The 26215-nt window shown below is 39.0% G+C and overlaps 6 protein-coding genes across 8 annotated transcripts; 4 read left to right on the plus strand and 2 right to left on the minus strand.

Annotated features, from left to right (window-relative positions):
- Positions 1 to 801: 801 nt before the first annotated feature.
- On the minus strand, positions 802 to 20207 carry LOC133848992 (3-hydroxybenzoate transporter MhbT). The gene is made up of 4 exons (XM_062284792.1): positions 20003 to 20207; positions 3732 to 4262; positions 2253 to 2906; positions 802 to 1382 (listed from the first exon to the last, which is right to left on the minus strand). Exons 1-4 carry the CDS (start codon positions 20043 to 20045, stop codon positions 1024 to 1026), a joined length of 1587 nt encoding a protein of 528 aa, XP_062140776.1. The 5' UTR covers positions 20046 to 20207; the 3' UTR covers positions 802 to 1023.
- LOC133848997 (uncharacterized) lies at positions 4255 to 4692 on the plus strand. The gene has a single exon (XM_062284799.1). It carries the CDS (start codon positions 4408 to 4410, stop codon positions 4666 to 4668), a length of 261 nt encoding a protein of 86 aa, XP_062140783.1. The 5' UTR covers positions 4255 to 4407; the 3' UTR covers positions 4669 to 4692.
- Positions 4571 to 16256, plus strand: LOC133848993 (POU domain, class 3, transcription factor 3). 2 transcript variants are annotated; one of them, XM_062284794.1, is made up of 2 exons: positions 4571 to 4692; positions 14470 to 16256. In XM_062284794.1, exons 1-2 carry the CDS (start codon positions 4665 to 4667, stop codon positions 15423 to 15425), a joined length of 984 nt encoding a protein of 327 aa, XP_062140778.1. In that variant the 5' UTR covers positions 4571 to 4664; the 3' UTR covers positions 15426 to 16256. The 2 variants fall into 2 exon arrangements, with proteins under 2 accessions (XP_062140778.1, XP_062140777.1); XM_062284793.1 differs by lacking the exon at positions 4571 to 4692 and adding an exon at positions 12710 to 12951.
- Positions 6173 to 6761, plus strand: LOC133848998 (uncharacterized). The gene has a single exon (XM_062284800.1). It carries the CDS (start codon positions 6410 to 6412, stop codon positions 6656 to 6658), a length of 249 nt encoding a protein of 82 aa, XP_062140784.1. The 5' UTR covers positions 6173 to 6409; the 3' UTR covers positions 6659 to 6761.
- On the plus strand, positions 8133 to 14551 carry LOC133848996 (putative uncharacterized protein DDB_G0268364). Of its 2 annotated transcripts, none has more exons than XM_062284798.1 (2): positions 8133 to 8804; positions 8876 to 9039. In XM_062284798.1, exon 1 carries the CDS (start codon positions 8334 to 8336, stop codon positions 8751 to 8753), a length of 420 nt encoding a protein of 139 aa, XP_062140782.1. In that variant the 5' UTR covers positions 8133 to 8333; the 3' UTR covers positions 8754 to 8804; positions 8876 to 9039. The 2 variants fall into 2 exon arrangements, with proteins under 2 accessions (XP_062140782.1, XP_062140781.1); XM_062284797.1 differs by lacking the exon at positions 8876 to 9039 and adding an exon at positions 14470 to 14551 and having other exon boundaries at positions 8137 to 8804.
- A 1910-nt stretch (positions 20208 to 22117) lies between the features above and the next one.
- On the minus strand, positions 22118 to 25650 carry LOC133848044 (BTB/POZ domain-containing protein 17). Its single transcript, XM_062283409.1, has 4 exons — positions 25027 to 25650; positions 23924 to 24926; positions 22853 to 23010; positions 22118 to 22797 (listed from the first exon to the last, which is right to left on the minus strand). The coding sequence occupies exons 1-4, from the start codon at positions 25417 to 25419 to the stop codon at positions 22543 to 22545; spliced, it is 1809 nt and encodes a 602-aa protein (XP_062139393.1). The 5' UTR covers positions 25420 to 25650; the 3' UTR covers positions 22118 to 22542.
- Positions 25651 to 26215: the final 565 nt, after the last annotated feature.

Consider the following 26215-nt stretch of genomic DNA (forward strand, 5'->3'; position numbering starts at 1 on the left):
GTTAAGTCAGTGACAACGTGTGTGTTACGTACTCAGACTGAGACTGCGACTCAGACTTGTACTCGTATTTATGATTGGCAGCTCGCAACTTCAAACTCCAACTCCAACTCTGAAACTCTGACTCTCAGACTGCGGCTGCAGACTGTGGCTTGGTTGGCCAAGCAAACACCGTTCACTGAATAAATAAAAAGCGTACTTACGATTGCAAGATGCAGACGGCACTTGGAATGCGTTTAGTGGCGACTCAAGACCCTCCTCATCATCCTCTTGCTGCCCCCGCGTGGCAATAGCAAGAATGTTAATGCAGCTACACCAGCAGCAGCAACAGCAGCAGCAGCAACAACGGCAATGGCAGCAACAACGCAACGCAATGACAACGACAACTGCAACTACGACATCAACAACATTGACAACAATAGCAACAACTGCAATAGAAACGAGCACAAACATTTACTTAATCCATTTCCAATGCAACTGCTCTTGTTCCCCAAGTCGTCTCCATTTCCAATCCCGTTTCCATTTCCATTCCCGGTCCCGTTCCCGTTCCCATTCACATTCCCGTTCTATGCAGAAATCATCTAATACTGTTTGGTTTGTTTTTTTTTTTGTTTTGCTCCACATTTGCGGATTTATGGGAAATTTGCGGAATTTACTGTACTGTAATGTTGTCAAAACTAGACCAAGGTCGCAGTTCTTTAACAACACAAAAAATCGAAATTGAATGCAAAGTGAATTGAACAGCTCTGAATTTATAATAAAATATTTATTTATTTCTAACAAAAATAATAACTCATTAGCTGCAATAACTTATATGCTATACTTGTTTTTTGCTGAAATATTTATAAAAACTATTTTTTAATCATATATAATCATAAATATAATCGCCTTGTAAACTAGGTCAATTGTTTGTTTTATCTCGACTTAAATTAGTTTCATTGCGGCTTAAGTTAAGATTGTAAAAAAATAATACAAAAAAAAATGCAATTTCTGGCACAACTTAGAGTAGAATCTACGGAATACAGTTTACTTTGAACTAATCCGAAACCGAATCTTCAATTGGGACTGATCGGGTAGAAAATATGACATACAGCTGAGCAGGGACACCAATCCAAGCAATGTCCAGAAGGTGATGTCACAGAGGCTGAAAAGCAGACGACCAATTACATTGCTGCCCACCACGGCGCCCAGGCGTCCAATCATCATGATGAAGCACATGCCCATCGCATTGATCTGTGTCGGATAGAATTCCATTGCAATGGTGCTGACCAAACCGCCACAGTTGCCGATAGCCATGATGAAAGTCAGGCCTATAATCACTAGAACAGACTGTGTGATAAAGTGCAACAATATCAAACAGATCATGGTCAATATCATCCATATAACTATAAAGTGAACAGAGAGAGAGAGAGAGAGAGAGAAAGATTTAAATAGATCGTTTAATAATGACACTAATTGCAGTTTCTATCAATTTGAATCGCTGGGAAATTGAAAGCGCTATAAAAATTAGCCAAGTGTTTAGACAAGCGAAGATAGACATCGCCTAGATTTTACAAATGAAAGTATTATGCAAAATTTAATATTGTGCAAATATCAGAAACATTGTAAAGTTTAAAATTAAAATTTATACGATTTATCCCCATCACCATAAGAATAGCAGTCTTCAAATTTAAAAATGTAAGAAAGCTTTGCTCAAGATTTGACTGTAATAGACCCTTTAATTTTCGACCGCTCAAATCACTTTCTGATTGATAAACTTTAATATTGTATTATTTTGTGGCTATAATTTAATATTATCTATCATTCCTTAACATCATTTTTTTTTATAAATAATTGATTGTCCAAATATTCTTACGTGATTGTTCCTTTCATTATTTTCTTTCAATTAATCTACTTAATTTAAAACGCCAAAATTAGTTTCTTTAAGACAAGTTTTGCAGTAAAAATGCATTTTTAAATAAACTAATACTGGATCGACAGATGCAAATGCTAAATAAATTTGATGATGTTAAATTCGAGAAACTTAAGAGACCTGCTTTAACTCTTCGAAATTGCAGGGTCCATAAACTAACGAGAAGATTTTAAAACATAGTTTGCATGTGGTAAAAGAAATCGTAAAATGCTTTTAAAAAAACGTTCACGTGCAAAACGAAAACTAACATTAGCAATTAGTTGTTGATGATAAAATTCAAAGCAAGGCGAAAGTAATCTTGAATCGCAATTAAACGTTATTGCAATGTTGATCGCATACTCACTGATCAGATTGCGCTTGCCAATATAATCGATGGTGTAGGCAAATATGAGGTAAATCACTGTGAAAGCGGCGCCAATTGTGATCATCACTTGGTAGGTGTTGATATCGGGATTCACAATGCAGACACCGTCAACTGGCGCATCGGGAGCTGTGCTAAAGCTCTGCAGAACGGTGCAGAGCAGCGATCCTTCGGACGTCTCCTTGCCCAGTTCATTGAGTATAGTTGGGAACCACATGAAGATGCCCTGCGCCACGCCGTAAATCAAGAACTGCATCAGGCAGATGTTCAAAGTGTGCGCGATACGTGACCTATAGAAAAGTGGCACAGTCTGATGCCAAATGAGACGCACTGCATCCCAAAAGCCATGCACACTCGACAGACTCGCTCCGCCGCTCTGTTGAGCCAAGCGTTCCACGGGAAAATCCGCCTCCGATTGCCCCGAGTTCTGGGCGTAAATGTAGCGCATCGTTTGCAATGCCTCCGCCAGGTGACCTTGCACCAGCTGATACTTTGGTGTCTCCGGCAGCAAGTGAAGGCCGCACAGGGCCAACAGCGTAATGGAGACGTCGGCAATGAGAAAGACACGCCACGAACCAAACGCCATGCCAAAGAGCGAGAAGTCCAGCTGCAGCGGAAGGATGCCAATGGCCACAGCTGCAAAGAAATAAGAATATGATTAACAGCTGATTTTTAGCTTAATTATGAATTATTAGTTAAGCAAGTTGTTGAGCATAAGCAAGTATTGCTTAAGATCAAAACTATTAGTAGTTTTTTGCCAAAAAAATTTGATGTGATAGAACATAGCTGCCGCTCTCGGGACTTAATTGATTAATATGTTTGATAATCTGGTATATTTTGAATGTAAAAGTATATCGATATACCAAATATACTTTTCGGTATATTTTACTATTCTTTTTAAATATATTTTTTAATTTTTGTTTCCATTAAAAATGGATAGCGGGTATCTCACAGTCAAGCATACTCGACTTTCCTACTTGTTATACTTGCTTCAAATCAAAATTCACAGTTTTATGTGTTTGCTGCTTTCAGGACATAATTAGTTGATTTAATTAACAATCTGGTATATTTTGAATGTAAAAGTATATCGATATACCAAATATAGCATTCAGTATATTTTAGTATTTTTGGTATATTTATTTGGTATATTTTTTAATAATGGAAATCGGGTATTTCACAGCCGGCAATAGCAGTTTTACTTTGTTTATGTGCTTATAAATTCACGCGTAACATAATTTCAATTAATTTGTAATAATCAGTTCAGAAATGCACTTATAAAAGGCAAATTAGTAAAATCAGTTTTCTTCTATTATCATACAAATTTACACACACTTTTGAAAATGTCTCAATTTATTTAGTTTCCATATTCATAAAAAATTCAAATTGTATTCCAGAAGGTGAATATAAACAGCATACAGAATCAAATACTGTAATGTTGAAAGACTTAAATGATTCACATACCTGGTGCAAACATCATGGCGATGCACATGAAGCAGGAGAGCAAAGTGACGTGACGCACTCGCGATTTGCTGCCATGGAACTCGCCACACAGACTAAAGACACACGCCTGGCCACCGGAGATGAAGAAGCCGGTGAGGAAGCGACAAACGATTAGCATCCAGATGTTAACCGAGAATGCGGAGACAATCGAACTGATGGCACTGAACATCATCGCATAGCGCAATGTGGCAACACGTCCCCACGTATCGGCTAGAAAACCCATGGCATGTGAGCTGAGCACAACGCCAAGGAAACCGGCTGAGGCGAGCAATCCCTGCTGTTCGAGCGTCGACTGCAGATCGCATTTGACCAGCGGCATTATGAGACTGACGCCCATAATCTCGACCATGACGGCCATGAAGCACAGGCCGCAGATGAGCAGAAGCTTAAGGTGAAACCTGCCGACACCTGTCAGTGTGATGGCCTCCTCAAAGCTGTATTCCTTCTGAGCGGGTTTCGTTTGGCATTTCTCTGCGTTGCCGTTGCCATTGCCTGCGAAAAGAATCAAAAAAATGTTTATTGTCAATCAAAGTCAATCAAAATGTCGGCTTGCATTAAATGGATTTTGTAATTTGCATAATTGGCAATCGCCATAAGAGCAGCAGCAGCCAAATGCAGCAGCTTCACAACAGCAGTGATGGCCACATCGGCCAAGTCGACGGAACCGTTGCCGGACGATGTGCGTCTGCCCAAGGAGCAGCCACCGTCGGCGTTCTTTGAGTCGCAAACATTTCGTCTGCTCTCGCTCTTCATCTATGTGGGCGGCATCAGTGGCCTGGGCATGGTGTTGGCCTTCTACTATCTCATCTTTTTCGATTCACGCATGCCGGACATTCATCTCAAGTTCCCCGTCTCAATTGGCGGTCATCCGGTGCAAAAGGTGCACGAGTACCAATGAAGTGCAGCCGAATCAGTGAACCAGGTGAGTCAATTCATGTGCCTCCCCCAGCCACCTCTCACCTCTCAAATCCCCAGCACATAACACCCACAATCACGCCCCCAACGTGTAGCAAAACATCCGAGCTCATGTCTAATTGGATTTGCCAATGCCTCATTGGGGTAAACAACAGCAGAGGCAACTCGACTCGCGAGCACCCTGTATTAGAACAAAACTAAAACAGGCACTCAATAGCTCAAATAATATATAAATTATTCAACTAATCAGAAATATTCTCAAAAAAGCTTAGATCACGTATTTCTACGAACTAATTTCAAGAAAATAATATCTGTGATTTTAGAGATAAAATTTTCGCCTTATTACAAAAGGCATGAATATCAAAAACTTCAATAATATATGTAAATATTATAAATACTTTCTTAATAAATAATTTAAAAAATACAAATTTCTATATAATTACTAAAATTGTTTGCTAGTAAAGAAAATTGAAGCAAAGAGTAGAAAAGTAAAAGTAGAAATACAAATACAAATTACTAAAAAAGTTTTAGAATAATTCAGCAGGAAAGTAAACTATGCAATATAAGTTTTAGAAAATTAGTTTTATAGTTTTATATATCAACACTATAACTCGCCAATTTCTTAGACTTATTAAAGAAAGGACACGACTCTGAAAAGTATGCTAAAAAAGTGATTTAAATAATAATATTAGAACATTCTTTTGATTGTTTTTAATAACATCAAATTTGAAAGCTAAGCTTGATAGTTTATAGCTGAGTTCAGTGCAGTTAAATATACTGAAAATGTTAACAAATTATCTTAATTAATTTTGAAAATATAAATTATTGAAAAGAAATTGTGCAATTTAAATATTCAAACTTTAATTAGTGCATAAACATTTAAACATTCTTTTTCGAATTTTAATTATAATTTTTGTAAAAATATTAAATGTTGGCATAACACGAAGAGCAGATTAATTTTCTCGCTGCATAAGGCAATCAGGTGACTCTGAAAAGTATGCTACAATTTGTTAGATAAGGCAACCCTTAGCCTTTGGGTGTTGGGTATACCTTGCTAAGGTGCAAGTGCAGGGTGCAACGAGTCACAACAAAAGAACACAATAACAAATGACGATGCGACGACGTTGACAACAAATCAAACCAGGTCAAGTGGCTAAAGAAGTGAGCACGTGATGAGCGCACGCCAAGGAATGGTTACAATGGGAGAAGGGAAGGTAGCTAATGAGACAGATAGCTAGTTGGGTTGAGAGAAGGGATTTGGGCGGGGGTTTGGGAAGCGTCGAATCTTATTAACGTCGCGGCCAAGACGCTGCCTGCTTTTCGAGCATGCCTCTCCACTCGGTGCTTTCGTTCGAGCAGAAACAACTGCGACAACAACAACTGGAAGCAGCCATAAAGAAACCGCAAAATACAGAAATCAACACGCCGAGGAGAGAGCAAAGACCAAAGACCATGCAACAAATGTGGCAAATACGGAAAATTGTGGCCAACGTGCACAACGGTCTATTGACAAAGTCCGGCGCCAATTCAGTACGCCTCCAGAGACACAGAGCCGTGGAAGACCGCTGATTCGAACGGTATTTGTTTTGTTTGTTTTCGTTTGGCATTTCGGTTTTTGGTTGTTCGGTGTTCGGTGTTGCAAGTGTGACAAGTGCTCGCTAGTTGCGAATATATTACGTATACGCCACAGTTAGCATATTCGAAATAATTGTAACAGCATTGCTATGACGGCTCCATCGGGCATCACATTATCGAGTCTGGCCGCCGTGGTCAATGAGGCAAAGGACGAAGAAATTCAAGTTCCAAAATCACACGATTTCTTCGAATCAAAAACCTTTCGTCTACTCACCTTAATGCTCTACATGGGAGGCGTCAGTGGCATGGGTCTAACCCTGGCCGTTTACTATTTATTCATTTGGGACTCTCGCATGCCGCCACTTCCCGTGTTCAAGCATACGCATCCAATTGGTTAGACAGCACGTGACAGAGAGAGAGAGAGAGGGAGAGAGAGAGGGAAAGAGAGCGAGAAACGGAGAGCGGACCCTATCATATGCCATCAGTAACGAAACCAATCGGGTGAGTGTTGTATTTTGTTGCCACAGGTCAGGGCCTTGTGCTATCTCACGCTTTCTGCTAACTATGCGGATTAATTTAGGCCTACTAGGCGTAATGCAATACCTGCTGTAAGGTCGGAGAAAGGGGTGTAAGAGGCGGTGTTATGTAAAGGTCTCCCTAGTTTTGGGAACTATGAACATGGGAGGTGAACTCGGCAAACGACGGAATAGGCAGACTACGAGGATAGATGATAGAGCTAATAAAAAAAACAAACGTGAGAATTGTGGAGCTAGAAGTACTGGAAAAAAGCCAGAGAGGAAGACCAGGTAGTCTAAGGAACGAGACTAAGGGGGATTTAGAGATACTGAAGAACCAGAGGGACTGGGGAATCAGAGAGGCAATATGGATTAACTGTCTGGGAGGGGAGAACAATCACAGAGGGAGATTACGGCTAGCCTAAGAAACTAGGAGGGCAGGGGAACTAGATGGATTAAGAGGGCTGCAGGAGGACTGGGGAAGTAAAGAGAATTCGAGATTTAAACAGTCCAGGAAAACAATCGGAGAGGGAGACCAGATAGACTAAGGAACGAGACTAAGGATGACATACTGAAGAGCCAGGGGGACTGAGGAATTAGGGAGACTATATGAATTGACTGTCCGGGAGAACAATCGCAGAGGGAGACTACGGGTAGCGTAAGAAACTAGAAAGACGGGGGAATTAGATGACTGGAAGTAAGGAGAATTCAAGAATTAAAAAGTTCAGGAAACAATCGGAGAGGGAGACCAGATAGACTAAGGGACAAAGTAGGCGAGGGAATTAGGCAGCAAGTAAATAGACGAACTATGAAACTAGAGAGACTGAGGAATTAAGCGGGCTGGGTGAATGTACAGTCAGGGATTTCCACGGAGCACAGGTTCACAAAGCGACCAATCAGGCGGGGAATCTAGGCGGCTTGGGGACTAGGGAATCGAGGGAGAATAGAATTGACAGTCCGGACACTAAAACAGGGGGACCAGATAGACAAAGAGACTTTACGGACAAGGGAACAAAGCAGAAAGTAAATAGAAGAACTATGCAACTAGAGGAGAACTCGGGAATTAGGCGGACGAGGCGCACATTCGGACACGGCGGACTTGCCGAACAACGTATACTTGATGGACTGGAGGGTCAGGCAAACTGTGAAAATGAGCAGACTAGATAGCGAAGGGGACTGTGTGTATTGTGGGGAGGTCTGCATCCGGGGCTAATATCAAAAGTTGACAGACACGCACAAAACTAATCCGCTTTTGCACGTTCCACTAAATCGCAGAGTTGGTTTGTCCACCTCATATCGGCACCTCAACAAGAGGCCGCCGCCTTCTCCTCCTCCTCCTTCACGATTGTGACCCCGCCTCCGCATCGAAGTAATTTAGTCTGGCTTGCGTCATGCATTTGGCGACGCGACGCCATCCGATTTTGATTTAATCGACGTCAGCGTCAATGCAATGAAATCAGTAATCGGTGCGCTGTAAAGCAAGGCAGGCCAGCTACTAGCTGCCAAGTGCCAAGTGCCAGGTTTTTGATACTGAGATTAGAACCTAAACGCGTTCAGCATGTCCGCCGATGCTAGCTCGGCGGCAGCTGCTGCCAATTTGGCCAAAATCGTCAATCTCATTGGCTCCAATGTTAGGGAAGAGGAACAACCACCGCAGCAACAACAACAACAGCAACAACAACAACAACAACAGCCACGTCAACAGTCTGCGAGAAGCGCACGAAGTGTGCGTTTGGCCAGCAGCGGAACACCGCGTCGATCCACATATTCCTATGTGCCAAAGTCGCCGCAACTCGAGGATATTGTGTTTGCGGAGCCAACGTGCTCGGAGCGCTTAGCCCGTTACTTTGTCATCGTCGTCTATCTGTGTGGTCTCTGTTGTCTGGGCTTCTTCTTGTCCATCTATCACATTTTCTTCTGGGACTCGCGTATGCCGCCCGTCTTCAAGGGACAAAAGAAATCCCCGGCCTTTGGCTAGTGCTCCACACTTAGCTAAAGATTCCCTGTGCAATATTCGACCATGTTGATGGTAAGCAATGAAAAATATTCCATTATGCAAATAAGAAACGAAAATGATTTTCGACAATCGATACTTGAAAGATATTAATTCTAGTACAATTCGATGATGTTATAATTCAGCATAGTTCTAGAGGAAAGAGCATAAAAGAATTTAGAAATAATTCCTCATGAAAAATATGATTTGCATACCTACTAATTAACATTTTGCAAATTTCGTAATACAGAAAAGTATAAAAGAAACCAATTTTATAAAGAGGTATTTTGGTATTGTAACATAATATATCTCTGTTTTGTTAAATTATTGATTAGCAGTTTTCTTGACACAAAAATAAATATATAAAAAAGGGTAATAATTATTTTAATATCTTTATATTGCACTACTTCTCTTAAACTGGATTTTACAATTCAGCATATTTTTAGAAGAAAGAGCAAAAAACAATTCTTGAATATGTACATAAATTACAAATTACTATATACATTGGCAAATTTCTTAGCAAAAAAATATGTATAAAAATAATAAATGTTTTTGATATTTTTGGTACTTAGTCTCCAGCAAATCGCATTACTAAACAGAAATGAACCGATAAATATTTAAAGCCAACTTCAAAACATGCCTTAACTCACAGCTAAGTAAGCTTATCTGTAAAGCAAAAAATCTCACTATCTTCCCTACAACTACGAACATGATTTTGCAATTTACCGAGCAAAGTCGTGTCATAAATTGCAAGTGATTTTGTGTTATTCAAATATGCAGTCGACTACTTTAAAAGTCACTTCGTGTACTATTTTATGCACATGCTTTAAGATGTGTTTTCCCTTTTTAATATGTTCTCTTTGGCAGCATTGTTTGTTATGCCAAAATTGTACGATGTGCAAGCGAAATTTCGATTTCAGCACAACTTTTATTGCACATGCTTCTTCTTGTTTTATTGTTGTTTACTGAATGTGCTTGTTGTTATTGCTGTTGTTGTTGTTTTTTTGTCCAAGGAGGCGCCACCTGCGACAGCAGCGAAGACTCCTTGAGGGCCATTTTAAAACAATGTTGCAGTCGCTACTCGTCCAACTGCCCTTTGGGGTCGTGGTTGCGATTGGGGATGCGGGGATGGGGGCGAAATGAGGGTGCAAGCACTGGAAATGGGCGTGTATGCGTGTTTGGCCTACATTCTAGTGAGCTAACATGATGAATGTGTGTGTCCGACCATATATATGTGTGTGTGTGTGTGTGTGTGTGTGTGTGTGTGGGTAAAGCTTATACAACAAAATCAATGGCCAACGTTGCAAATCGCTCGTAGTCCAAGCCGTTGCCCGTACACTTTCTCTCTCGCTCTCGCTCTCATTGTCGTTGTCGTTGTCGTTGTGTCGCTCGCTCAGTTTTCAGCTGCACTCGCTTCGTTGTCCTAGTGACCTAGTTGCAGATTATTAACCTCCAGTCCAACAAGGAGCGAACGACCAGCGACGAACGATTTGCCGAATCGAAATAGAAAACAAGTAAGAGTTTTTTCCGAGCCTGGCGTGAAAATTGCACAACAAGACGCTACTCTGTAATGTTGGTTGCCTTTGAGGCTTGCTTTTGCTTTAAAAAATATAATTTGCTGCTCAAAAATACAAAAATGTGCATTACACTCATCTAAATAAGTTAGGGAAGCTAAGCATATATTATGTATAACTTTTTTAACTATTTTATACATATAAATACAGAAAAACATAAATCTTTAGGCTAATTCCTTCAGAAACTAAAATTCTAGTATCTAGTAGATTCGACTTTTATAGAATACTAATTAACACAGCAAAAATGCTTGATGCTATTGTTGTATAGCAATGAGCTTGCGCTAACTGAAGCTGCTTGCTACGCATGCAAATTGCGATTGCAACGCGTGTACGACTTGTTAGCATGAAATGCAATAATAATCTTAGTTACTGCTTTGTAACTACATGCAACCAAACACAAAGACTTTAAAAACTTGAATTTTCATATCTGATAGATTTGAATTTTAAACAAATCTAATATATAAGCAAAGAATGTGATCAACAAATTTGTTGCTATAAATTTGAATATCACTGATCGTGCGCTCGCTGACAAAAGCTGATTGCTATGCGTGCAAATTGCATTCGCAATCGCGTATACGACCTGTTGGCTGGCAGTCTGGCAAACCCGTTGCAAAAAGTGTTTTGCATGCAGCGCTGAAAAGGGGAAAGGAAAAAGCAATAAAGCAGCGCAGGTGCAAAAGCAGAAACTGAAACAGAAACAGAAACAGATGCAGGTGGAGGACTCGGCGAACAGCGAAAGTTGGCCAAGCAAAAGGCGCAACAACAACAACAAAAGTCACTTGCATTGCCCTCTGATGTCCTTCGCGACGCCTCTTGCGAAGGTTGCGCCTGGGCATGGTCACGCGATACGAACATTAGGAATGAAGATGCAACGGCATTTAGCAATGCAATTTTTGCGCCAACAACAACAACAACTGCATTTGCATGAATGTTTGGCCATGATTTTCTACGTCTTATGTGTGTATGTGTGTGTGTTTGGCAAATTGATTGATGTTGTTTTCAATTTTATTGCTTGCATTATTGCATTTGCATTTGGATATGCGAAAAACTTAACGTGGGCGTAGAGTGAATTGTTTGGAAATTGGGGAATTGGAAATGTTTCGGGCGCGCAGTTTTCAGCGATTTTCTGACTCACTGGATGACTAGTTGACTGGCTATGACTGTGTGTGTGTGTGTGTGTGTGTGTGTGTGTGTGGGCGGGCAGCTCGCTCTTGACACATAAAAACGCAGTGTGACAGGCCGCAGCAAGACGTGCCGACGTGACGATGCACGCCACTGGCGACGCCGTCATCTTGTTGCTGTTGTTGCCTGTTTATTTGTGCAAAATGCCAGCGGCGCGTGCCAGCTGCGGTTGTATGCAACGCCGACACAGCATTTCTCACAGGCCAACGATGAAAATGTGTATGCAAATGAAACGGAACAACAACAGGCAGCAAACATCATCATCAGCAGCAACAGCAGCAACAGCAGGAGAAGCAGCCGTAACAGGCGGGTGTGGTGTAAACAGGCATTTTATGAATGAAATTATATTGCGAAAATACCGAAAAGAGCAGCAGCAACAACGATTTAAGGCTGACGATCGTTCGGGGACAAAGGGAGGTCTGAAAGACAGCCAGGCAACAACACGAAGGCTGCAGCCGACGAAGCGAACAGCAGCCGACGAGCGATGCCGATGTCGATGCCGATGCAGGAGCCAACGGCATCGCTAGCAGCAGCAACAGCAGCAACAGCAACAGCAGCAGCAACGACAGCAGCAGCAGCAGCAGCAGAAAGGCTCTGGCTCTGCTTTTGGCTGAAGCTTTTTTGCGTTGGGGCGTCATTTGGCTTGCATTCGCTCGACGCGTCGGTTGGCAGCGTTTTGTATGCACAGCACAGTGACTCTGCAACTGTAAACAGTTTGAAGAGTGTGTGAAAGAGAGAGTGAGAGACACAGAAAGACAGAAAGAGAGAGCGACGCGTCACAATAACAATAATATTAATAAGCATAACAATAACAATAATAATAATAATAATAATAGCAGCTACAAAACTACAAGAAATATTGCATTTATGTACAACATACTCGTATAATTACAATTAGACTAAAGTTGCAACACTGCCACAACAATAACAATACGAACAACAACAACAGCAACAATAACAACAAAGTTGAACATATCAAAGAGGAAAGTGCTTAAACAAACACACAACTCAAGCAAAAAAAAAAGGAGCACAATCAAACAAGCCCATTGAGTTGAAATTCAATTGAAACCAAATCAAAACTTTTGAGAATCAAAAAAAAACAAGCGAATCGAATCGAAGAGAAGCGTAAGAATAACAAACAAACGTTAAATAAGTTAATTGTAAACATATTGTTATTAACGCGGGGGCGCACACAGCGAAGATGAATTCCAAAGTCAATTCGCTGGAGGAGAAAGTGAAACTGCCGCCCACGGAGACAATAAGCCGTTGCTATCAGCCGCAGCAGAGCAACCGTAAGGTCATCCGCATCCTCACCGTTGCCGTCTATGTGCTGTGCGTCTCATTGGCGGCCATCATGCTGTCGCTGTATTATATATTCATATGGGATCCGACCATACGACCCTTTGTTACCAAGGCCAATCAGTGCGGTAAGTTTTCATGGGGACAACTAACAACTAACGACTAACGGCGTCTGTAAAGAATGTTCATACTTTCATTCGCAACATTCTGGTTGCGGTGACCCTAACTAGCAACTCCCTTAAAACTATGTGAAGGGGTAGGGGATGGGGAAGGGGAAGGGGAAGCGAGGGTGGCATGTGGTCAACTGCTGGCCATTAAGGCCGGACCGCTAAATCAAACTGGGACAAACACCAACAACAAAACACACATAACATAGAACTAGGCTAAATTGCACACTCTTTCCTTTCCACTCTTTCCACATGCAGCGCTCCCTTTTTGGGGATGGGATGGGGGGCTAACAATATAACGGTAAACGACTCGGAACGTGTCGGCTCGTTTTTGGGGTGTCGGTTTTTTTTTTTAAGGGCGCACGCCGTCGGCTCTTCATACCGGAAGGGCGTCGAAGTTTCTGCTTGTAGTCGCTTTTCAGTTTCAGTAAATCAACTCGAAATTAGGTCAATGGGCTATCTCATACTACATGCACACACACATACATATATATAGTCATATATATATATATACGCTTGTGTGTGTAATCTGCTTGGCTTGGCTTTTGCGGTTCAATAAACGCATTGTCACTAACCATGAAATTGGTTCAGCGACTGCAAATTTACCGAGCACTCGAAACCAGTTCAAGCGACACACACTCACTCACTCACACCCACACACACATATACAATGAGCACTCATTGCATTCATATCCTGGCTCCTTTTCAACTGCCATTCAATCTATTGAAATGCCTTGCAGCATGCCATGATAATTAATTACCTTTTGATAAGTTTTCCACTCGCAAAACAATGGGTGTCAAATAAAGCGAACTAAAACTTTTCTTTTCCTTTCATTTCGTTTCGTTTCTTTTCCTTTTGGTTCTCAAAATGTCTTTTGTCGAACTTAAAGCTTTGCATGTAGAAGAATGTGTAATCCAATTACTACTGCCAAACGTCCGTCGCGCTGTCCGTCCGCTTGTTTGCACACCTTTATTTCAAAAACTTGAAGAGCTAGAGCAATGCAAATTTCATATTATACTTATGAATATAGCGTAGTCATGTGCTTAACAAGATTTCTTATTATACTTTTACGCTACTGAATGAAAGAAATACAAACTTGGTTTAAAAGTCATGTAGAAAATTCTCTCTTTGATTGGATTAAGTTTTAATGCGATCTGAAATTCATAAATCAGAATTGTATTCAGCTAACTTTAGGTTGAAAAATATTTTAAATTTCATCAACAGCAAACCTGTTTTCAATTATATGAATAATTAAAATGAGTGAGTGTATCTCGCAGTCGATTAAACACTTGCCAACCTTGTGCATATTGAGAATGAAGAAACTTTGAAAAGTGCGCAAAACTTTGTGAAAAGTTTCTTCTTGGCATATTTCTAGTAAATTAATTACAACAGATTATCAAATTTAAGTCACATTTAAATTGCGGTTTGCTTTCTTTGAATGAACTAATTTGATTTACACATTCTTTTCTCGTTTGTAGATAAAATTGTGATACCCGAAAAAATAGCCATACGCCTACTCAACTCATCGGAAGTCACCGCGGAGCAGTTCTACAGGCACATCCTCGATCAATATCGCATCCTCAACCATCTGCAGCAGCAGCGTCAGCAATTCCTGCAGAAGCAGCATCTGCAGCTGCAACAGCTGGAGGCAAGCAATCGCTTCCAGGAGGTGTTCGCCACAGCGACCATAATCCAAGCACATCCGCATCCCCATTCGCGTGATCCACTCAAGAAGCTGCTGTCACCCGGTGCATCGTCATTATCACAACAGAATCACAACGATTCGTCTGCCTTTCGACTCGAGTCACCCGCTGCCAACATGGATGTGGCAGCTGCTGCTGCTGCTGCGGTGCCACCGTCGCCACATCACATGCCCATTGTGTTGGACACATCGCCTCCGGGTGATATGAATGCGATGAGCATGATGCATCTGAAGCGTAAGACACATCGTGGCCACTACAAGCATCATCGATCACGTGGCGGTGGCGGTGGCGGTGTCAGTGGCCAGAAGAAGCCCCTCATTGGCAGCTCATCATCAGCATCGACAACATCAGCAGCAGCAGCAGCGGGAGCAGCAGCGTTCGCCTTGGGCGGGGAGCAACCGACGCCAGCAACGCCACATGGCTACATGGATACACCGCTGAATCCGGCTGCGGGCACGATAGTGCAACAGCCGCAGTTGCAGCTATACACCTCGATGCCCATCCCATTGATACTGAGTCCCAGCAACAGTGAGAAGCGTCCCATGCACCACAGTCACAGTCATGTGCATGGCGAGCGGCGGGGCGGCGGTGGCGGAGGCGGTGGCGGTGGCAACGGCGGTGGCGGTGGTGCGCAGGCGCGTCGTCGCACCACAACAGCAACCGTATCGGGTTACGATGCGCAGACATATCTCAATCCCTTTCTCACCGGCGAGCTCATCTTCGAGAAGTAAATGTGAAGTGAATTTACTTTCGATATTGTTTTTCTTTTATTTTCTTTTTGTACAACGTTGGCCAAAGATTTGTATGTAGTTTAGCAGGACTCGAACTCTGTCATATCACCACAAACACACACACACACATAAGCACGAGAGTTGTAATCAGTTATCGATGAAGAGATCTGCTTTGATCTGCACCTAGTACAACACACACACACAAGAAAGCATAACACAAGACGGCTTCAATTGTTACCGATATATATCATAATATATAAAGAAAGATAGAGAGAGAGAGAGAGAGGAAAAGAAAGTGAAAAGAGATAGAGAAAAAGAAAGAGAGAGCGGAGCAAAATACAACTTTGTATACTCGACTACTACTTACTACAAAGCTAAAAAGAAAGAGAGAGCAAGAGCATACACTGCATACACGATAGTTAAACGATAGCTAGGTACAGCGATAGATCGTACAACGATGTACCTATACGGGACCCACTCCACAAAAACAAATAAAAATTATAATAATTATTACTATATAGAGCGTCACTCACACAGCAGCGGCAGCAAGCAACAACACCCCACCTAGGACACTGCTTTAAAGGCAGCTAGCGAATGCTACACCAACTACAATAAATACTACAAATATATACATATATACGATGAATAAATTAGTTAACTCTAGTCCCACAAACCTAATTATCCAAATACTCTCACACGGCATCTGCATGAACACACACACACACACTCACACACTCTCACAATTGCGAGCGGGTTCAGCTTGAAAAAGAAAAAAAAAAAAAGAAGAAATATGCATGATACATGAACACGGAAATATTATTAGATTGATCAGATATTGCGTATATATCAGTTATATGGTATTTGTACATACAACAACAACAGAAGTGCACGGCACTCGACAACTACATAGAAATTATATTGTATATCTACATCTATATATCGTATATATACATATTCGATATTAATGTTGTTGGTTGTTTTTTTGAATAAAATAAAAATGTGATTGACAACAATATTACCAAAAAAAAAATATGAAATACGAATCGAAATTCAGTTCAATTTATTAATAGATTTTTCGAATTGTTCAAAACATTTTTTATATAGACATTTTTGTGAATAGCACGGTAAACAAAACAAAAATATTAAATATTAACAAAAACCAAAAACAAAGTGAATGAAATTGAATTTGAAATTATGTTAAGATTTGAATAGCATTCGATTTGGATCATTTTTAAAATATTTATATATACATATATAATCGTACTCCTATGTAGCAAATTTTTGTGAGTAGCACGATAATAATGCCACGTGACACGACACGTGCAAACAAAATAATGTTCAACATAATCTTAAGTGAAGAAAAACCAAAAGAAAAAAGCAAATCGGAAATGTTTTCGAAATTTTAGTACAGTTTTGAAATAGATTTTTAAACATACAATAATTATTTCCAAATGGGATTTTTTATATACAATATGTAGCAGACATACATATGTTTAGTAGATACAAATCGGCGCGTCACACGACACCAAAAAAACACAAAAACAAAAAAAACAATATTCACAAAAACTTTTTCAAACAACATAAAACTGTGACAGTTAACAAAACAAAATGTTGAGCGTGATCTCGAAATGTATTTCAATCTTTAGTTGTTTTATTCTCTCTCTTGATTATTTCGTATTGCATGACGAATTGCAAATACACACACATACATACACACACATTCACATATAAACATTCTAGATACATACTATATCTATATATACATACATATATGAAGCATACTCGTATATACCCTATAAAAAGAAAAACTATACAATGCATTCTGCTGTGGCACACTCCACTCATAAGGATAATGGATAAAGGAACTGCAAACCGCATGAGCATTTTTTTTCGAGAATTGAGAATTGAGAATTGAAATTGAACATACCAAGAAAATACTAAAACATACATACGTACATACTGACATACTACCTACATACTATATACTATATATGGATATCTCAGATACACAACACACACTCTCTCCTACACAATTCAGTTAATGAAATCTATATAGAACGAGATAATGTACCACATAACTAAAAGTATATGGCTTTATGACATACTAGAAATTGTATCCTGTATCTGAATCTGATGGACATATGCATATTACATATACATATACTACCGTGTACTTAGAAGATCAATAATAAAATTGCAGCGGCGCATCAAGCGACTGCTTGGAACAAAAAAAAAACCAACAAAAAAAAAAAAATCTATCGATTTAATCGCTACGAAATTTGTAATTGCCAACAACTAATTGCTGAAGTTGGAAATGGGTCACTTTTAAGTTGATTAAACAGCGAAAGTGCATTTGCGTTTTGTGCATTATCGATGGCCCTTGGCAACTCTGGCCATGAGTTGGACGGCTTTTCAATGCGTTGGCTTTCTTATCAGAAAGTTAATATCAGAGTCAACATCGAAGTTTGTCAGTCAAATTGTATTTAGTAGTTTCGTTTAGTTAAATTGGGATCTTCGAAGTTCGAAGTTATTTTCATTTTTGAAGTATTCATCTTTTCGTAACCAGTATTGATTTGCATTCAAGAATTTTAATAATCCTTCAAAAAATGCACTTAGCTTTTTTTAACAGGTAAGTATAGAAAAATGGTCAACAAATAAAAAAAGCCGCTGATTCTCTACCATTTAAAGAAGGCCGATTACAATGAGTGTACGATAAATTGGAATGCAGAGCAATACACAGAGTACTTTCTTACTATGTAAAGCCAAACTTCATCCTTTTTTTCACTAATTTTGAAATCTAATATACAAGCTCCTAATTCAGTTGACAATAAAGCAAAGAATGTGTTAACGTACAAAATGTATTGCCACACATCCGAATATCACTGAGCGTGCGCTCGCTGACAAAAGCTGATTGCTATGCGTGCAAATAGCAATCGCAATCGCGTATACGACCTGTTGACTTGCAGTTTGGCAAATCCGTTGCAAAAAAATGTTTTGCATGCAGCGAAGAAAAAAAGAAAAGGAAAAAGCAATAAAGCAGCGCAAATGGAAAAACAGAAACTGAAACAGAAACAGATGCAGGTTGGAGGACTCGGCGAACAGCGAAAGTTGGCCAAGCAAAAGGCGCAACAACAACGCCTGGAAGAGAAAGAAGTTGCTTGTATTACCGTCGAATATCCTTTCAAATTCTTTAGAATCTTGCAACAACTTACCATTTTGTAATCGGAATAATAACCATTAAAGAAACAAAATCAAATCAAACAAGAGCAGCAAAAATAAAATTTGTAGCATACTTTGAGGATGCGCTCAGGTGAATGAGTATCGTGAATATAGCTATAACTCGGCAAGATCTTGATGGATTTTTAAAGGTAATGCATTTTTGAACTCACAGATGCCAGCACTACCGATTTGCACTCAAGGATTTACATAATTAGACTAAAAAAATTTTCAAAACATTTTTCAAGGGGGTGGTATGTAAAAGTGGTCGGAAATTCAAATTATACTCTCTAACTTGGCCATTTTAAGGACTATTTGGATGTCCTTTACTACATCGATAGATATTGATGGAAGGATATCAAGTACACAACAATATCCTTGAAAGTCCTTCAAACGGGTGAGAAAAAAGGATTTTTTTGTTTACAAAAAAGTAGCCATTTCTCAGGAGTCCTTTACAGGATCAGAATACAATTTGTGGCAAACAATTTATATTTAATGAGGCTAACAACTAGCCAAATGACAATCAAATCGTCTGATAACTTTTCGAGATATTCAATATTTTTTGTTTATGGCGATTTTTCGTGCGCCCCGAAGCTAAAATTTTACATGGGTCGGATTCTTAGATGACCCCATAATTTTTAAATGTCAATCGATAGATTTCGATCCCATAAATCAAATGCAACAAGTCCGGCTAAAATACGTTAGAAAATAGCGGAGCTAGGATCAGTTTTCTAATTTGTAAGCAACATAGCAAAGTGTAGAAAACAAGATTTTTGCAGCATACTTTCAGGCTGCGCAAAATGTGAATCACCTTTGGTAAATATGAACTATTGGAACATTCACTAAGACCTTTATCGATTCTTCTTTATTTGTTTACAGCTGTCCTCAAGTAATACAAATACTCATTTTGCTCCATTTAAATCTCTTTTAAATTGTGAAGATAATCTTCAGTTGAATTAAAGACTTTGAAGTGAAATACTTATAAATAAGTTCGCTGCGATCTTCTAGTGAAATGATAGATTGTATCCTTATCATACTTTGATCTACACGACTGTTTATGCTGATCAACATAAACATAAACGTGTAATCACGTTTATTGCAGCGACTTTATGTATAAATCAAAGCCGCTTTACGATACACTATTCTTAGATATTTTTTTACGGCACAAGAGCAACATGGATATTAAAGATAAGTCTAAGTCCATTGCTGTCATATAACAAATTATGACGCAATTAAACACGCCCCTTTGTAAAGCAAATGTTTACGCGCTGCTTTTGAAAATCTGTTATCAGTTTTCACTTTCAACTTTAAGACTCAATAATCGTTTTTGATGTGTCATTTTAAAGAAAAAGAAAACTCACCGAATTCATGCTCGCAGTCAATCACATAGCCGGAATTATCCATTTTTGTTAAACACGAAAAAAAATAAGTAAAATAATAATTCTAAAAAAAAAGAGACAAGGCTCAGCGGTCGAATCAGATCGGATCTTGTATATAGGCAGCTAACACTGGAGGAGATGCGACTGATGCGACTGCTGACACTGCCGAAATTCAACTGGCATGCTGGGAACGTCACTTCTCCTCTTTTACCAAATTTTATCTTGAAGTAATGCTTTACACTCGGCTATCATTAGAAAGACCGATTACAATTGGGTTTTGTAAAACAAAGTGTGTGTTTGTGTGCTTATAGCTATGATAATACTTCTTTGATGCTGAATCTCGTAAAACACTTGATGAGACGTTAAAGGATCGACTCGAAAATACCCCGTAATAAGTTAGAGAATGCTTCAAAAAGTTAAATGTAATAAAGTATGTGATAAATAATAATCAAACTGTGAGAAACCTATTTGATCCTTTTTTTTTTAAATATATAGTTATTATTTTGTAAAAGAAACTTACTAAATAACTATAATATAATATTCTAGTGCAATAAAATGTAATATAAACAATAAAGATTGAATCGTAAGGCAACAAAAAGAGGCAAGAAGTCGCTCCCATAAATATGCAATGATATCACAACCTGGACTAGAAGACCCAATGTTATTCCTTTACAGGGTATTAAAATGCGATATCACACAACTAACAACATGGGTTAACTGAGCTGTAAAATATTAATACCCGCCTCGCTAAACTTTATAATCGCCACCTCTATAAATTTATGCAAGTCAGCGCACGCTGAGGCACTTGCTCTTATTCTTGCTCATCGTCTAGCAGAGCACCACAACAATAGCATAGTTGGGTATATGGTCTGGCCAACAGTTGCCAACGGGGAACCGTCTCGAAATGTTGACAAAATAAATAAATAATACAAGAGAAAACAAAAATTGCGTTTTTTATATGACGGTTTAGGTTCTTAAGTTTCGTAGTCCATAGTTCAGTTAATGCTCTGAAATTTCATCAAATGGTGAAGGTGTTTTCAAGGGTAGAAGATCTGAATTCTTATCATTTTTGGGAATTACGAGAATCGATTTATTTCTTTTCTTGCCGATCTGAGATAAGAAGTTCGATATACAGTTTTTTTTTCGTATTTTGTTATAATAATACAGAAGTTCTTAGCATAGACTGAAAACTACGAATTAAAAAAAAAACACAGTATTCAATTTTGAAATTGATGGGGGAAAAACACGAGAATGAATTGCAGGAAACCTTCTTCAGGCATATACATTTGTGTATGTATGTATGTAACAATAATGTACGATTTTCATAATATAGTATGTATTGTATAAATATATGTATCTCTGTAAATTGCAGCGTACTTGCAGATGCATTTGTATCTATGTACATTTCATCTCAATCTATCTCTCTCTCTCTCTCTTTTTTTCTCTTGTTCCCTCGTTCTTTGCTTTCTCCATTGTGTATTTGCCATACTCTTCGGATGCATGGACAATTACTTGCACTTTCGAAACACAGCAATCGTATTTATCTATTACGGAGAAGCTTACGGTTTATGATGATTTAGGTGTACTCTTATGGTATAACAAAAAGCCATGTAGTGAGATAGTTAAGACCGACATGCTGATAATATTTACACGAAAACAAGAACACGTAAAAGAGTTAAGCTAAACGCAATGATTTGACTTAAGAATATCATCTTATATACACATATACAGATACAAAGATACTCATACTCGAATACAGCAGAGATACGGATACGGATGCGGATACGTTAGATAGCGCTTTTAATTGGCAAAACGTTTTTACTTGTACGTCAACACATCGAAGTTGAACAACAAAAGTCTAACACCAATTACTTTATAGGTAAGTGTAACTTAGTTTTAAAAGAGTACAAAGATATATATTTCTTTTTCTTTTTTTGCATTGCATTGCTGATAAACCGACAATACCAGACGACAACAATCTTAATCGCATTTTGACTATATACTATATATCAATCAACGTTCATCATCGAAACATTTGCATTTCCAAATTCGTTATGCCCGCCATAATCGTTATTAAGTTAAATTCCAAAATACAAGTATCAATTAAATAGCTCTCTATATTCTTTCATAACTTCAAGTCCATGTGAGAACACAAAAAAAAAAGAAAACAAAAACATAATTGAATTATAATTATTTAGAAATAAGAATTAAACACTCTACAAACGTATTGCAATCGTATGTTCATGTCATTTATACAAAGTTATGGAAGAAATAAATGGTTAAGAGCTATATCGCTATGCAAAAAACATACACACAGAATAAATACATTTGCAAATCATGTATATTCCGATTCAATTTGCGATTCAAAACGATCTTCCATCGAAATTCTACACACTTTGTTTTTGTTTTATATATATATACATAAATATATATATACACACATATATATATATAGGATATATAGATCTGAATTCGCACATGTTCTGGATATTGTGGATTGTGTCTTTTTGTTGTTCAATTCTTCAAAATTGAAATGGCGGCGTATCGCGACAGGTGTGCGCATCCATTGGTGTGATGACCACGTGCAGGGAGAGCGTATTGCGCTGATTCCCAGTCAGATGGGGACTCAAATAGGGCGATGTATGCTCCAGCTCCTCGTATGGCAATAGATTATCCAAATTGATGACACGTGCTTCATCCGAAAAATACTCTGTGCGCTCCACAACGGTTCGTATGTGCGGAATTTGATTTTGCACTCCAACAATGAGCACAGCAATCTGTAAATTTCAATATCATTTTAATTGTTATTTAAGTGTAATGCAGTGAACGCACCTTGAAGCGCTCCTCCTCGATGTTGTTGTGCTTGCAGGTGACGCGCAATCGCACCGTGTTCAGTGAGCAGCCAGGCACATCCTCGCCACACACCATTTTGGCCTTATTGTACTTGACTCCGCGTGGAAAGAATTCGATTTCCCAAGTCATGCAGGGATCTAAAATTGTACAAAACATCAAGATAAAAACAACTGTTTTTCACGAAGTTCATATATGTTAGAAAATAACAAATTTTACAGTATATTCTTTACTATAAATATTTCATTCTTTGGTGAAATAAAGAATTGAATTAAAGAATTTGCGTACATATGTTAATCGATACGCTAAATTAGTTTTCGTAATTCAAAAATTAATTGTGATTTTTTAGCAAATAATATCAACAACTGTGACTAACTTTCAATATGGTATATGGGTAATTCTTTGGTGGAATTTGTGAAAAAAAAACAGTGAGAAAAACATTACCTGAAAAAATTTTAAAAATAAGTAAAGGTTTTTCTTATAGCTCTGATTAATTTTAGGAACTTTTTCTGTATTAAAATAAAATACATATATAATTTTATTAATTTTTAGATTTGCGTACGAATTTTTGTTCTATTTCAGAGCTAAGATGAATCTCATCTTTATATTATTTAACTGAATTTTCGTAAGCTTATATGTAGATTAATAATATCATCTAAGCTAAATAAATAAGCTTCATATTTATTCTATATGAATTCTTACTTTTGGATATATGAATGAATATTCCAGCACATATTTAAGATGCTATTGTCTTTCAAATAACTTACATATTTGACACGCTAAAGTAAATATTAGCACACATAGTAATAAATAATATCTAAGAAGCACAACGAATTTTTGAATGACTTACAGAATTCATTTCAGCTTGCTAACAAGTAATAAAATAGACTAAAATAACTTCGTAGAAATATTGTGGAATATTATAGAATTGTGCTCAAAGAATTATCCGAATTGTATCGAATTAAGCAAATTACTAAATTGGTAAGTGACTTTACAATATATAAAAATAGCACGTATGATAATTAAATGCAAAACAGAAAAGTCAACACTCACCATCCTCAGTCTCGGCGATATGACGTTGCGAAAAGAAGCAGGTTACATAGTTCTTATAGTCCTCAATCTCATCAAAGTTGGGCACATCGATGCCCACACTCCACGTATCGTTCCAATAGAGACGTGGCGTAAATTGCAGCTCCCCGCACTCCGAATAGCGCACCTCACGCACCCGATCCTCCTGCCCAGATTGATAGCTCATACCGATGGCAATGCGCTCAACGAGGAACTTATTGTGATACTTAATCAACGGCACACACATCAATTTTGATAGCTCGGTGGGTGTCATCATCCCGAAACGTATATGCATCACCGTCTGCTCGATGAGCTCCACAAAGCTGCTGGCCTTCTTCTCGGCGCTCAGATTGCTGGTGGCCTCGATGAGATCGTGACGATGCAGTAGCCACGTCTGCAATATGTTAAACAATTTGTACTCGCTGGCGACAACAATGTCATTCTGCTGCAACAGCAATTGCAATATGGCCGGATCCATATCAACGAAATCCTTCGATTCAGCGACCATGCCCAGATTCCATTTGAGAAAACGCTTCAACGTTTCGGTGAGATCATTATGCGTGGGCGTAAATGACAATGTATATTGTAACCATGAGACCAAATAGCCACTGGTTGCCGCCTTCGCCACATGCTTCATCATATAGCCGACGCACAGTTCGATGAGGTCGCGTACATTGTATTTATCGGATAATGCCAGCATTGGCATCACCGTCTGCAGCGCCACCTCAATGTGGCCCACATACAGATACTTGATGAACTGTGGAAAGACCGCCGAACAGCAGGCTTCCTCGTGCAGCTCAATGACACGCTTGCTGCACTCATTCCACTCCGGGTTCATGAGCATCACCTGAAAGACGTCGCTGCTGGCGCAGAGAATGACACGATGAGCCGGATACTCGTTGCCATCGACCAGCAGCACAATGTCCGACATCAGTTTGTCCGCATACAGATGCGCAATCTTGTTCAGCACGCTATTCGCATCGATCATCTGTTTATCATAAACAAGGATTAGTTACATGTATAGTGCCATATATGTATGTATATCTATGTAGTTGGTTGTCTTGTTCTTGAGGAATATGCATACTCACTGTGCTAGCGCCATCCTGTGCCTCGTCTGTTTCCAAGCATTTGCGTCGCTTGGCATCCTGATCCTCGTTTAGGGGCGTTGTGGTGCCTTCGCTGCCACCATTTGTGGCCGCCACTGGATTTGCATTGTTATTGCCACTGGCACAATTTGCAGCATCGCCAGCTGCCACAACACCAACAGCAGGTGCCGCAGCTCCAGCTCCAGCGGCTCCAGCTGATGCGCCAGCAGCAGCTACAGCACCGCCAGCAGCAGCAGCAGCTGCTGCGGCTCCTGCAGCGCCACCTCCAGCTGCAGCAGCACCTCCTCCACCTGCTCCACTTCCGCCTCCACCTCCACCAACAGCTCCAGCTCCAGCTCCAGAGGCAGCCGCGCCTCCGTTAATATTTGCGTTCATAAAAAACTTTACACGCGTTCCGTTTGGAATTCTCAGTGTGGCCGAAAATAAATGGAATCCCACTGCTCCTCCCACACACACACTCGCACACTCACACGCAAAGCTTTAAATCGAATGCCGAGTTGAGTTTGCCTGGAACAGCAGCCTTGCAGCACATTGGGGCCCCAATTGGGTTCACATCAATTTACCAGCTACGATGATAGAAAACAACAAATTGCGTTTGTGTGACTGTGTGACCGTGCGCATGCTAACCCAAAAATGCCAAAAACATTACCGAATAATTGCTATCGTTAATCAAACGATAAATTTCTCAGTAAATCGAATTTAAATGGTTATCATATGAAAAAAATAATTTGTTGTTAATTATAGTTAATGATAAACAAAATGTGCGTATTATATGAAATTCCACTACTATTTATACGACAATACTGAAGGCTTCTCTAATAGAATATAATGCCTATTTGAAACTAAATATTACTAAAAATAAAGTATTTTTTTTTTAAATATGAAAAAATAAACAATACAATTTTTTTTTAAATATAATATATAATTGTATTATCAAGTTAAGTCTCCGAATTAATTAGTGTTTTAGCTTGCAGCAATAAAATAAAATAATGAATTCTCTCAAAATCGAGACTAAAACCAGATCTATAACTTTAAATATTTTTCTACGCCCGATCTTGTGTGCTTTTGATAATTGAAACTTGAATTTTAATAAATAATAGGCCTTTTAATACATTTTGATTGTTTTTATTCATAAAAGTTCTAAACTCTTATGGAGTTTAATAATTATTTA

This window comes from Drosophila sulfurigaster, chromosome X, assembly GCF_023558435.1.
Source record: "Drosophila sulfurigaster albostrigata strain 15112-1811.04 chromosome X, ASM2355843v2, whole genome shotgun sequence".
Taxonomy (NCBI): Eukaryota; Metazoa; Arthropoda; class Insecta; order Diptera; family Drosophilidae; genus Drosophila; species Drosophila sulfurigaster.

What these genes read in the sequence shown, in the direction of transcription:
- LOC133848992 (XM_062284792.1), bottom strand. Translation starts at nt 20,045, where the DNA reads ATGGATAATTCCGGCTATGTGATTGACTGCGAGCATGAATTCG. An exon ending in TGACTGCGAGCATGAATTCG is followed by an intron (nt 4,263 to 20,002) that starts GTGAGTTTTCTT and finishes TTCTTTTCGCAG; the next exon opens with GCAATGGCAACGGCAACGCA. An exon ending in TGGCAAGCGCAATCTGATCA is followed by an intron (nt 1,383 to 2,252) that starts GTGAGTATGCGA and finishes TTCACTTTATAG; the next exon opens with TTATATGGATGATATTGACC.
- LOC133848998 (XM_062284800.1), top strand. Translation starts at nt 6,410, where the DNA reads ATGACGGCTCCATCGGGCATCACATTATCGAGTCTGGCCGCCGTGGTC.
- LOC133848997 (XM_062284799.1), top strand. Translation starts at nt 4,408, where the DNA reads ATGGCCACATCGGCCAAGTCGACGGAACCGTTGCCGGACGATGTGCGT.
- LOC133848044 (XM_062283409.1), bottom strand. Translation starts at nt 25,419, where the DNA reads ATGAACGCAAATATTAACGGAGGCGCGGCTGCCTCTGGAGCTGGAGCT. An exon ending in TATCGCCGAGACTGAGGATG is followed by an intron (nt 23,011 to 23,923) that starts GTGAGTGTTGAC and finishes GTACAATTTTAG; the next exon opens with ATCCCTGCATGACTTGGGAA. An exon ending in TCGAGGAGGAGCGCTTCAAG is followed by an intron (nt 22,798 to 22,852) that starts GTGCGTTCACTG and finishes TGAAATTTACAG; the next exon opens with ATTGCTGTGCTCATTGTTGG.
- LOC133848993 (XM_062284793.1), top strand. Translation starts at nt 12,726, where the DNA reads ATGAATTCCAAAGTCAATTCGCTGGAGGAGAAAGTGAAACTGCCGCCC. An exon ending in TACCAAGGCCAATCAGTGCG is followed by an intron (nt 12,952 to 14,469) that starts GTAAGTTTTCAT and finishes TCTCGTTTGTAG; the next exon opens with ATAAAATTGTGATACCCGAA.
- LOC133848996 (XM_062284798.1), top strand. Translation starts at nt 8,334, where the DNA reads ATGTCCGCCGATGCTAGCTCGGCGGCAGCTGCTGCCAATTTGGCCAAA.